The sequence below is a fragment of the Anabrus simplex genome, chromosome 9, assembly GCF_040414725.1.
Source record: "Anabrus simplex isolate iqAnaSimp1 chromosome 9, ASM4041472v1, whole genome shotgun sequence".
NCBI lineage: Eukaryota > Metazoa > Arthropoda > Insecta > Orthoptera > Tettigoniidae > Anabrus > Anabrus simplex.
This window is the reverse complement of record NC_090273.1, coordinates 37,734,514-37,748,057: the sequence shown is the minus strand read 5'-3', so window position 1 is coordinate 37,748,057 and position 13,544 is coordinate 37,734,514. Positions and strand designations below refer to the sequence as shown.

The window sequence follows — 13,544 nt, the reverse complement described above, 5'->3', positions numbered from 1 at the left end:
TAAAAGTTTGTATTATATTGAAAAATCCTAACTTAGGTAATTCTATTGCACCCCAGAGTAGCAGAAGGGTTAATTGGTACGAAAGAATTGTTAAATAATGTGCAATTCCTTATAGTAGAAATGGAACTAGAAGTAAGTAGACAAATCTGGTCAGTGTGGCGCCAGGAAGGATTAGTATAGTATGGTTCCAGCATATGGGAACCTCAAAAGGATTACTTGATTCAAGAACTGGAAAAAATCCAAAAAGAAGCAGCTTGATTTGTTCTGGGTTATTTCCGACAAAAGAGTAGCGTTACAAAAATGTTGCAAAATATAGGCTCGGAGGATTTGGGAGAAAGAAGACGATCTACTCAAGTGAGTGGTATGTTCCCAGCTGTCAGTGGAGAGATGGCGTGGAATAACATTAGAAGACGAAAATGTTTGAGTGGTGTTTTCAAAAGTAGGAAAGATCACAATATGAAGATAAAGTTGAAATTCAAGAGGACGAATTGGGGCAAACATTCATTTGTAGGAAGAAGAGTTAGGGATTTCAATAATTTACCAAGGGATATGTTCAATTAATTTCCAAAATCTGTGCGATTACTGTATTTAATAAAGGACTAGGTAAACAACAGATAGGGAATCTGCCAGCTGGGCGACTGCACTAAATGCAGATCAATGGTGACTGAATATGTATTTAACTCGTCATTGGTGGCTAAATAAGTATGCTGTTTGCAAGAAATTTTGGATCACATATTTGCAGAAACGGTGAAGGTAACTATTTTTACCTGACTTTTGTAGAGTTGTCGACCGCCTGTTGTAAGAATTTGTCTTAAAAGTAAATATTTTACTTTGTTTTCCTGTAAGTGCACGCGTGAGCAGTTCATTCATTGGTGGGACAACTTCTCTGCTTCAACATATAACATAAAATGTATGGCTTTATCTCTCCATACAGGGTTGGCGTCTGGAAGGGCATCTGGCCGTAAAACAGGGCCAAATCCATATGTGCGACACAGTTCGCACCCGCGACCCCACAGGTGTGGGAAAGGCTGTAGAAAAAGAAAAAGAAGATCAAATATAGGGCTTATTTTAATATTTCATCGTTTAAGTTAACTAAATGAGTCGGACAAGAAATATTGTTAAATTAGTCTTCGTGTAAGAAAAAACTGATAAGTTCATGATCATTTTTTACATTTTACACTGATCATTGGAAAACGTTCTTAGCAGTTGAAATGATTTAATGTTTCTAGATATTCTCTGTAACCTTCAGGATAAGGTACAAGCAAAACAAAAATTGTTTTATTCCATTGTCAATAATTTTAGCCATATAATAGCTGTAACTGACAAAGCTACATATAAATAACCAAGAAAGTGTCGATCCTACATTTGAAACCACTATTCTCTCGTAAATTTTATTTTGCAATGAATCTCCTTCGTAGTACAAGCCATGTCATTGTTGTTTGGGCTATTGGTCCATAGAGTGGTTGATGCAGCTCTCCATGCTATCTGATCCCGAGCTCACCTTTGCATCTCTGCGAAATTACTACATCGTACATCTGCTTGGCTTAAGATGTGTCCTACCTTTCTCTCTCTTCTTCTGGTCAAATTCGCCAATTCGACCCCCTCTCACCAACTCGAATTAGTATCTCTCCATTCGTGATTAAATCTACCCAACTGACCTTCAGCATTCGTCTGTAACACCACATTTCAAAAGCTTCTATTCCCTTACTTTCTGAGCTAGTTATTGGTAGAGTGTCGGCCTCCGGATCCCAAGATAGTGGGCCAAACCCGGCAGAGGTAGTCGGAATTTTGAAGGGCGGAAAAAGTCCATTCGATACTCCATGTCGTACGATGTCGGCATGTAAACGATCTCTGGTGATACATTTGGTATTTACTCGACAAAATTCATTAAATCTCAGCCATAGACGCCCAAGAGATACCCGGTTTACTCTGGTCTGCCATCTAGTGGGCCTAGAGTAAAACGGAACGTCGAAATTGACGAGCAGACAGCCAGATGGCGTGAAATCGAAATGTCTGCACACGGTAGCTGAGGCCATACGATTATTATTATTTGACTTCCACACAACGCCATGCTCTAGATGTCTTCAAAGATTCTTTCTACTTCATGTATCACATTCGATGTGAGCAAATTTCTTTTCTCTAAAAAGGCCTTCCTTGCTCCTGCTAGTCTGCATTTTATGTCCTCCCTATTAGAGCCTTCTGAGCTTACGTTGGCGGGTTCGATCCTGGCTCAGTCCGGTGGTATTTAAAGGTGGTCAAATACATCAGCCTCGTGTAAAACAAATAGCATTATTATTACTATTGTTTTTCGTATACACATCACTTTTCCTTCAGTTGATCTGGTGTTAACTACATTTTATTTCCCGTAAAACAATATGCATAAACTCCAGCGTTTTCAGCTACAAAAAAAAAAAAAAGATCAAACAGAAAGGTTGATAGTTAGAAATTCCTGAAATTAGTAACAAACAGTTTGCACTATTGTGAAGAGGGTGGTGTATTATCTGCGCACCAAGAAGTTCGGTAGAATGGATAATATATTTTACTATACATTTATGCACAAGTATATACACTATACACATATAGCACACGCAGTATCTTACAAAATTTATCGTTCTCGTATGTCCAATGTAAAAGTGTCTTATTTGTAAAAATTGTGAAGATATGTACAATATCACAAAACGTTGGTCAATACGAGGAGGAAGAATGACGACAAAAGAGGGTGTTTTCCCTGTCTCCGCGCGCCTGCCACTGCTGCAGGAGGCGGCCTCTCTGTAACACACAAAAAGACATCAGCACAGTCTGCAACGAAATGATGTCCAGAAAGATTTGAATAACGAAGTGACAAAGAGATGTTATCAGGCTAAAATTAACGCATGTACTATTTCAGATTTTGATTCCAAATTAAGAGAATTAGCTGACTTATTAGGCGACTCATTTCTTAAGTCTATCCTTCTACAAGTAAATATTCTATTTCTTTTAAATATTTTTTACGAATATAATTTGAATGAATTCCATGTAAAATGTAACATGAAAACTTTCCAGTCTGTAAAAAATACAAAATTTACAGTATAAATTATAACACTATAAACATACCTGTAAAATATACACACTATCATACAAAGAGGGACATATTTCGTTCTACAAGAACATCCTGAGATTCTATAAAATCTTTTCTGTTTTTCTAACAAATCTGTTCTTGTAGAACGAAACATGTATCCTTTGTATATCTATATACATATATATTATATTTGTTTTACGTCGTACCGACATAGATAGGTCTTATGGCGACAATGGGATAGGAAAGGCCCGGGAATGGGAAGGAAGCGACTGTGGCATTAATTAAGGTACAGCCCCAGCATTTGCGTGGTGTGAAAATGAGAAACCACAAAAAAACCATCTTTAGGGACGCCGACATTGGGGTTCGAACCCACTATCTCCCGGATGAAAGCTCACATCTGCGCACCCCTAACCGCACGGCGAACTCGCCCGGTTTCCTTTGTATAATAGTGTATATATTTTTACAGGTATGTTTATAGTGTTATAATTTATATTGTCATTTTTGTGTGTTTGGCAGACAGGAAAGTTTTTATGTTACATTTTACTATGTTGACGCTGGGAAGTATGGCTTCCTTCTTAACAAATAATTCCATTTTATATACCTTTTAAAACAAATCTACACTTTTCAGTATTTTGTTGAATTGGAAGGCAAATTTGAAATGTAAAATTCAAACTTTACGTTGATTACATTGTTATGACAAGGTACTGTATGGCAGCTTAAGTGAGTATTTCGTCTAAAATTTAGGGCGAAGTTGTGTGATCATTAATAATGAACTGAGGTGCTGGCTGGAGTAAAGACTCAACGTACTTTAGGCTGTTCTTCAGATTATAACACAAATAATATCCTGTATGTTCTTTTTGTCAACTCCGAAATAATGAACTCAATACTTCCTACACAGAATGTGTGGTCGGCATTTTAACATCACCACTCGCTAAACAGTTGTTCCAGACAGGGAAACTTTGAACCTCAATATCACAGAAGCAGTTAAGTCGTTACTTCATACAGCTCCTCAGTTATTCGGATTGTAACTTCTTGTATTTGATGTAATCAATATTACTTCTATATTTGTCTCACAAATTACAAAGCCAACAATATTCAAATTTCCAGAAATTATTTGTTACAATACGAAAAGTCAAACTAGAACCTTACAAAATTTCTGAAGTTCACAAACATAATATTTATTCCACTTGGGACTAATAACTTGAATTCATTGCCTCTTAATACACCATAATGTATTAGTCTTAATAACGGCTCAAAGGAAGAAGATGTCATAAGACTAATTAAAACTATAATGATCACTTAATTCCAAATCATTGAACTTCAAGAGAATCTTCAAAAATTTCCATGATTTCGCTGAAGATGTCTCACAAGGCAACTGTTAGGGTCGGACCAGACCTCTTACCTACTGCATAAACTTAATAATAATAATAATAATAATAATAATAATAATAATAATAATAATAATAATAATAATAATAATAATAATAATAATAAATGCATCTGGCCTCTGAAGAGACATGGTGCAGGTCTTTCGAGTTGACGCCCTACAGACGACCTGCGCTTTTGTGACGATGGGGACTACCTGTGAAGAATTCCAATGCTGAAGACGGCCAACAGCCAACCTCCGAGCAATCGAAATTAACAATGAAGGTTAAAATTCCCTACCCGGCCGGAAATCGAATCCAGGATTCCTTGGAGCAAAGGCCAGCACGCTAACCATTCAGCCATCGAGGAGGACAACTTAATGCTGGGAAACAGTATTTACGTAGTTTAAAAAGGGCCTTCCTGCTGGAGTTTTAGGCTAATCGAAGACCACGATTACAATAAAATTTGCGATGATGGTCATTTAGGATCAGATCATCGATGCACGTCTGCCTATGTTACATAGCCCGGCCTAAACTTGGTAATGTAGTTTAAGTGATTTTGAGGAGAAATCCGGCAGTTTCCTCGCTTGTACTAACTAAAGTTTATTTTAATACTGTACCGGGTGGTACACCTCCACGTCGCTAATTCAAACTTTGCGCCAGTTGAAACTCCCCTACTGGAGGAAGTCTGAACTTTATCTAATGTGTTAATTTTCAAGTTTCTCAGAAGATGTCACTACTTGGAAATTTTGAAGTTTCTGAACTGGGTCGTTTTCGATGTATTTTTGTTTTGCCTGTAGTAAGAAGTGTGAACATTCTCTTCTAGAGGACACTACTGAAGAACTATAATGGTGCACCCTAGTGCGAAGTGAAAGAACTGTTTTTTGGAGAAATTTTTATTTCAAAAGTTTGTTCCTTGTTAAATTTCTTTCTGTTATTGTCTAAGTTGGCTGTATAACCCTTTCTTTCCCCTTGTTTTGAATTTAGCCAATCCCGAATTTCTTTAATTAATTTATGACCAATCAGGTGTATCTTCCCCTACGGGGATATGTTGCTTAACCCTAGCCAATAAAATTCTTGTGGGAGGGTGTTCTAATTCCTGAAACGCCTCGAACTTTCCGCGAGAGTATATAAACTGCTGATTTTAGGGTCTCTGCGCCACTTCAGTAACTTCTTTCAGTGTGTAAAGTACGTAGTAGGGGGCGGGAAGCGCCTCTTTCTTCGGGCAGCAGTTCATCCACAAGGTAATGGCCTTTTAATAACTTTTTGGCTTGCTAGCTCAGCAGTTTAATTCTCGGGGCGGGTACGAAACCTTTTCCATGTAACCTTCCTTTAAAAATGTAAAGACACTCGGTGTCAATTCTTCCTGTGTTAACTAGTTATTGGGATAGAGAGTGCTTAACCCTCTCAAGCTCCCACTCATATTGCATTGAGGTGAACTTATTTTCACAACTATTCTTCCTTAACGTAATGTAAATTGTTCCTTCTATAAGTCACCTCTTTAGTATGGGATTAGCCCTTGCATTAGCGGCCTAGTGCCAAGTACGTTTTAAACAAATGTATTAGGAGTGCAGATCGCCTCCTCTCAAATTGGTATTTTAGAGGCCATGTAATTAACCTTTTCTCATTTAATAGGCCTCAGTAGGTTGGGTATTTTACCCCTGTGTTTATGTCCTTAGAGGACAGCTTGAAGGTGGAATTTGGTGTGGCCTTTGACAGGCTTAAATTTTGAGAGCGAGTTGCTCTTTCTTGAAAATTTTGTTTTCTGCGCGCCTCAAGGAGGCTTTACTGTGTAATTTGGAGCAAGTGCTCCTGGGCATGAATGGGGTTTTCTGCCCCTCTGTTGAAACTTGTTTTGGGGTAAAACTGGGCTAATTGCTCAAGAATTGTGAGTTCGGGGCTCGAAGCCCAAATCCTGTAAATACTGTAATTGTACTTTGTTGCCTTGCTACTCTGTACCTGCCATGCTTGTTATTTCTTGATTTTGAAAAGAAAATATAACCTTGATAAATTTTATCTTAACTTTAATTTCGTATTTTGAGGCCCGTTCACCCCCGCACCTTCTTTCACCTCTGCTGTTCCACAGATACCTCGGAACAAGTGGTAGCAGAGCGTGGTTGAATGGGTCTCAATTTAGCCCCTTTTGACGGCTAAACATTGCTTTGATTACATCTCTAACTATTTTCTCACTTGCTGGAATTCTTACTTTTTCCTTTTTCAAAATTGTTCTGTCATCATGCCCGGCCCTCGCGATGTTCTCCATCTTAACTATTTGCGCAAGGAGGAGTTGATCTATGAATTAACTATCAGAAATGTGCAATCTGGAGGCACGGTTGCGGCAGAAACAAACAAGCTTAGAGAGTCCCTTGATTTGCCCATTTCCATCCCCACTTTGGGAGAGAAAGAAATTGACGACTCTCTTTCCACGATCACTGACAATACTACTGAGCTAGCATCCGTAGTTATTTTTTTTGAAGGAAATGATCCTTCTCCTAATCAAATTAAGCGTGTGCAAGCCAGGCTATTTCATTTTTCAAATAGAGTTAACGATCTGTTGTCTCTGAAGTTGAATAACGTTCAGAGGAAGGAAGCTAGTATGGTTCTTGAAAATCTTTCTGAATTGTCCAGTAAGGTTACCCGATTGTTAACTGGGGAATTTCCTCCCAAAAGTGATCAACCCGTCACGGTGAATGTAGGTAGCGAAGAAGAGCCTCCTAAGGGAGACGTCAATAGGAAAACCGTTGCAGCTCAAACAACCTCTGCCCCATTGGACAACGAGTCTGAACGCCGAACCTCGTTGAATAATGTACGTTCTGAATTGACATCCTTGCCACTTAAACCTTTACCTACTATGTCACCTGGGTTCAGCAGCTTGCCTCATCCATTAGCAATGTTGCTCAGAGGTATCTCTAAGTTTTCTGTTAACACTACCAGTGAAGTTATTTCTTTCTTAAGGTTTTTAGTTGAATTTCAGGATCCTGCCCTTGTTTTTTCTCTTTCTCCATGTCAGATTTTGCAAATCATCTATCCCTATGCAATCGGTATTTTCTCAGACAAAATAGTAAGAGCCATTGCCGAGCAATCATCTATTGAAGACTTCCACGCCCACTTGCTAGCTAACTTCATCCCGGCTAGGGCAAGGTCCTCCCTTATTCAGAAGTACTATTATCGTGTACAGCGCTTGGATGAAAACTTGGCAGATTTCATCCAAGATATTAAGTTCTATACTAGGGTGTTTGCTCTTCACTTCCCGGAGGATCAGATTGTACAAGCTATTGTGGAAGGTATCTCACAATCCTATAGATCATATTTGTGTTTTGAGGCGTGCCCGCAAACCTTCTCTGAACTTGAAGCATTGGCCATCTCAGCGGAAGGAGTTAGATACGCCGATTCCTTGCGTGTAGCGAAAGAACCCCCTCCTTCTTTTAGTAATCCTCGGCCTCCACCTCGCCGACCAGTCACACCCCGTAAATGTTATGCTTGCGGGTCGCCTGACCATCTTCGGAACAAGTGCCCATTGATCAAATCTAGTAGGGCAAATAATGAAGCTGGCTCATCACAAGGCTGTTTTAAATGTGGGGCTTTCTCACATATCGCCAAGAATTGCCCAAATTCAAATAGCACCCCCTCCTGCTCAACTTCTGGTGCAACGTCCACCAAGGTCACTAATAATAAGTGACTAGCGGCTTCGGCTGAGTCGACTAATCCAGCTTCCCGAGGCTCAGCCCCTGGTAAACAGGTCGAAAATTTAGGGAAAAATCAATCTTCAGATTTATCTTTTGAATGCCCCAAAGAATGTCTTAGGATTGCGGCGGATACCCCCGCACCTGTTCCTTTTCTTAAGATTGAATTAAATAATGAGCCTATAACAGCTCTATTAGATTCAGGCAGTGTTTGTTCTATTATTTCGGCTGAATGGTATTCAAAATTGAAATCTGTTTGTAAGCTTCCTGACTATTGTTCGTCTTCGGTCCAATACGTTTCGGCTAATTCATCTCCATTAGAAATTCTAGGTTCTTTAAATGTCAAAATTCGTATTTTTAAATTTACATGGAAAATCAAATTGTTTGTGGCTAAGCACTTGTCTTGCCCCATTATATTGGGAGCTGACTTCATTTCTCACACTGGTCTTGTGTTCGATCTTCAGAGTAAGTCGTGCACATTCAAATTTGCTTCCAATTGTAAAATCCCCTTGTTAAAGTGTAATTCTGTATCATGATCCTCTATTTCGCCTACCCAGGATGAGATGTTGTTAGACCTTAGACATCTACCTGAGGAGCAGGCTGATAGTATTCGTAAGTTGTGTCAGTCCTTTCCTGAGGTGTTCTCTGATACTCTTGGTGTTACTGACCTGATCGAATACAAAATTGAGGTCACGGATTCGATTCCTGTCCGTTTTCCACCATATAGGCTGTCTCTACCTAAAATGAAGGCTCTGAAGGAAATCATTGATCAAATGCTGAAGGATGGTATTATTAAGCCCTCTAAGTCGGCGTATTCTTCGCCTATTTTTCTAGTCCCGAAACCCCAAGGTGGCTTCAGGCCTGTCATTGATTATCGGGCTCTCAACCGGAAGGTGGTGTTACAATCTGTGCCCCTTCCCGACCTTCATTCTTGTTTTTCGTGGTTTCGTAAAGCTAAATTCTTCACCATCTTGGACCTGAATCAGGCCTACAATCAAATTCCCCTAGCCGAAGAGTCTAAACATCTTACAGCGTTTGCCAGGGATTGGAATTTGTATGAATACAACCGCGTGCTTTTCGGGCTCCCCACGGGAGCAGCTGTACTCACTAGACTGCTAGATAGGGTCTTCTCCGACATCAAATTTGAGTACTTGTATCACTACCTGGATGATGTCGTCGTATTTTCGGAGACCTTTAAAGAACATCTAGATCATCTGCGAGAAGTTCTCAATCGCCTTCGTAAGGCTGGGTTAACCGTTAAGTTGTCCAAGGTTGCCTTTGCTAAGCCCTCCATGTCATTCCTAGGGCATATTGTGTCACCTGATGGTGTTGCAGTCGATCATTCTAGAACACAGGCCATCCGTGATTTTAAACCTCCCAAGGACATCAAAGGTATCGCCAGGTTCATTGGTATGGTGAATTTCTTCAGGAAGTTTATTCCTAACTTCGCTAATAGAGCGGCGCCCTTAAACCTTCTTCGTAGGAAAGGCATCAAATTCGAGTGGGGACCTTCTCAACAAGCCGCTTTTGAAGATCTTAAATTAGCTCTCTGTAATGCCCCTGTCCTTGCTATGCCTGATTTCTCGAAGAAATTCATCGTCCAAACCGACGCGTCGTCGTCGGCGGTAGCTGCAGTCCTTCTTCAAGAGACTGAACTAGGGAAGCGACCCATCGCCTATGCATCTAGGACTCTATCGGCTCAAGAAGCCAAGTATTCTATCTATGAGCTCGAAGGTTTGGCAGTCTTATTTGCCTTAGAAAAGTTCCGTCTCTATCTGGAACATGTCAAATTCGACCTGGAGACAGATAATCAAGCCTTAAGCTGGGTCTTAGGTAAGCCGCGTCGTACTGGTCGTATAGCCCTTTGGGCCATCCGTATTTCTGCCTTCCAATTCGATGTCAGGCATATCAGAGGTACCGAAAATGTCGTTGCAGACGGGCTCAGCCGTATGTTTTCCAACGACGTCGAGACCCATGAACCGGTCGATAGTTCATCTCCTCCCGAGTCCATACTATCTGATGTTAATGCCATCTTAACAGATGCTCCCATGCTCTTTAGGGATGTCGAGAAATAGCAACGTGAAGATCCGACGCTGGCTCCGATAATGGAAACCCTTTCTTCTGGGGAACATGTCGTCCCTTATGTACTGAGGAATGGTGTTTTATGTTGCCCATCGAGGCATGATAAGATGATGAAAGTTGTCGTTCCAGCTGTTCTTGTACCTATGATCTTTAAGTACTATCATGAGACCCCATTAGGGGGGCATCTTGGAATCTTTAAAACTCGTGAAAAGATTCGTGAAAGGTTCATCTGGAAAGGTATGGACGGTGAAATCCGTGAACTAGTAAAGGCTTGAAAATCCTGCTTGCTTAGTAAACCCACCATGTCCACCAAGGTAGGCCTGTTGTCTTCTCATCAAGCGTCGCGCCCTATGGAACGCCTGTATATTGATTATGTAGGACCCTTCCATCAGTCGAAGGGAAATGCCAACAAGTTCATCTTTGTATGTGTAGATGGTTTTACAAGGTTTTGCTGGTTATTTCCGACTAAGCTGGCTACCGCTCAGTCCACCATTACTTGTCTAAATTCTATCTTTGCTTCTTTTGGTCCGTGTCAATATATTGTATTTGATAATGCTAAGGCTTTTACATCTAATTTATTTCGTAAATTCTGTTTTGACCTGTCCATCTCCCATGTGACGACTTCTGCTTATTACCCTCAACCATCTCTGGCTGAACGGGTTAATCGTAATCTCAGGTCCGCGCTTATTGCCTACTAGCAAATGTACCCGTGCTTCGCTACGGTACTCTACATTGTATACGGATTCCTCCGTAAATTACTGTAAAGGCAGTGAGTAGGTCCGTAACTTGGCAGGGTGGGCTCGCGACCACGGACCCTTAGGTGAGTCTCCAAAGCGACTTCAATTTATTAATATATATATTATATTTCACCCCCCTACCGAGGGGTTCTAGGGGCGTCTTGCTCCCACAGTACTTTTTCCACATAGTAGGTTATATTTGTACGCCCCCACGGCAAAGGGGGCTGAAGTTGAACTTTAAAAAATCCGAAGTGTCAGTATTCATGTCAGCGACCCCGAAATCTATGGATTCGACACTATTTTCGATTATTTGTATATATCACTCCCCCCCTCGCCACAAAGGGCGTGAAAATGAAAGGCCTCCACACGTAATACCGTGCGAGTTGAAATAGAACGAAAGTTGACTAAGGGAGGTCGAAAAGGATAGATGAAAGTGAGAAGCCTAGCACAAGGAAACAGAAGCAATGTCAGGACTCAGCTAAGGCCCCGCGATCGCCAACCCATACTCCCTACTTAACAGCCCCTGAGGTTGCTTGTAGTCGCCTCTTATGACACGGCATCATGATAGCACTCGAATTCGACTGCGACTGACAGTAGTAAAGGGAACGTGCCATTATAATGAAAATACCTTCCCTATTTCCAGTCATAGTGTAGTTGGGGAAGTATCATGAAATCGCAGGTGGCCTTGGGTGTTAGCAATCAAAAACGTGATGGAGTTTTTCCGTTTTAATGCCAGGCCACCGTGTGTACTTCCAGTCGCTGTCGAGTTGGAGAGTTCCCATTACAATGGGATATCTTGTTTCCTTTTTCCAATGATAATCAGTTGGGGAGTTTTAACTATAATGGCAAGCGGACTTGTCTACCGACAGTATTAGTCCAATTGGGGAGTTCGAGTAGAAGTCAGAGTCGAGTTGGGAGTTTTAATTATAATGACAGTTCTGCTTACTTATTTTTTTGCTATTTGCTTTAGGTCGCACCGACACAGATATGTCTTATGGCGATGAAGGGATAGGAAAGGCCTAGGAAGTGAAAGGAAGCGGCCGTGGCCTTAATTAAGGTACAGCCCCGGCTTTTGCCTGGTGTGAAAATGGGAAACCACGGAAAACCATCTTCAGGGCTGCCGACAGTGAGGCTCGAACCCACTATCCCCCGATTACTGGATACTGGCCGCACCTAAGCGACTGCAGCTATCGAGCTCGGTTGCTTACTTAGTGCCGGTCACAGTCGAGGTGGAGGGTTTCCGTTATTACGGTAGATCATTTTTGCTATTCCCAGTCAGATGAGTTGGAAAGTTTCGGTTAGAAAAGAAGGCCCATTTGTCTACTGTTAGCGAAATGTATTTAGGGTTCTTCAATATAATGGCAGGCCCACTGGTGGGCAGGCGGTCACAATCGAATTTCAAGGTTCCCATTATCATTATAGGTCGTCTTTGCTATCCCCAGTCACTGTTGATTTGCGAAGTTTTCATTGAAATGGCATTTCCGCTTGCCTATGGCCAGTTAGTATCAAGTTGGCGACTTTTCATGACAATGTCAAGCCTTCTTGCCTATTACCAATCAAAAATGTGTTCGGGCGTGTGGGTTATAAAAGTAGGTCCCCTTGCTACTGCCAAACCCAGTCAATTTGGGGGTTCCCATGATAACGGCAGATCTTCTTTCCTATTTCCGGTTATCGTGTTTTGATTATATTGCCAGGCCCCCTTGCGTATTGGCAGTCACAACGAAGTTGGACAGTTTTCATTGTAATATTATTCCAGTTTGTCTACTGCGAAAAACATTGAGTTGAGGAGTTAAAATTATATTGGCAGGCCCCCTTACCTTCTGCCAGTCACAACCGACGTGGGGTATTTTCATTACAGTGGCAGATCCTCTTGCCTATTGCCAGTCACAGTCGAGGTGGAAGGTTCCCTACCGCTACAGACAGTAGATTTGAGCAGCTTTGGTTATGATGACAGCCAACGGCCGTAGCCGTGTTGAAGCACCGGATCCTGTGAGATCTCCGAAGTTAAGCAACACTGGACGTGGTCAAGATTTGGATGGGTTGCCACGCGCTGTTGGGTGGGGTTAAGGGAATGGAGGAGCGGAAAGGGACTGGCCACCCTACCGTACGTAAACTCCGGCTCAGGCACACCTCTACGGAGGTTCGGACCTGCCTTCGGGCAGAATACACCCTTTAGTTATGATGTCAGGCATACTTTCTCTTATTGCCTGTCACAATGGACTTGCGCAGGTTTCATTATAATGGCCGGCCCACTTGCCTATCGATAGCCACAGCCCTCTTTCCTATATTCAGTCATAGTGTAATTGGCGAGGTTTGGTTATAATGGTAGTCCCGCTTGCCTACTGCGAGTCAGAATCGAGTTGAGGAGTTTTAATTATAGTAGCAATTCCCCTTGCCTACTACCAGTCACATTCAAAATGGGGAGTTTTCATCATCAATGCTGGTAGAGTTTACCAGTGCTAGTCACAGTCGAGTTTGAAGTTGCTATTATAACGGCCGATCTCCTTTCCTATTTCCAGTCATAGTCGAATTGGGAAGGATTTTTATAATAGCAATCCCCTTACCTACTGCAATTCACAATCGAGTTGAGGAGTTTTAATTATAATAGCACTCCCCCTTG

At 41.4% G+C, this 13,544-nt stretch overlaps 1 protein-coding gene across 1 annotated transcript in view; it reads right to left on the bottom strand.

The window, feature by feature from the left end:
* Nucleotides 1–2,528: 2,528 nt before the first annotated feature.
* The window catches only part of LOC136881047 (uncharacterized), a 341,118-nt gene continuing 330,102 nt past the window's right edge, over nt 2,529–13,544 (bottom strand). Inside the window, exon 6 of the mRNA XM_067153643.2 lies at nt 2,529–2,769. Within this exon, the coding sequence (XP_067009744.1) occupies nt 2,672–2,769 (98 nt within the window). The 3' untranslated portion in view covers nt 2,529–2,671. The remainder of the gene's footprint in view (nt 2,770–13,544) is intronic.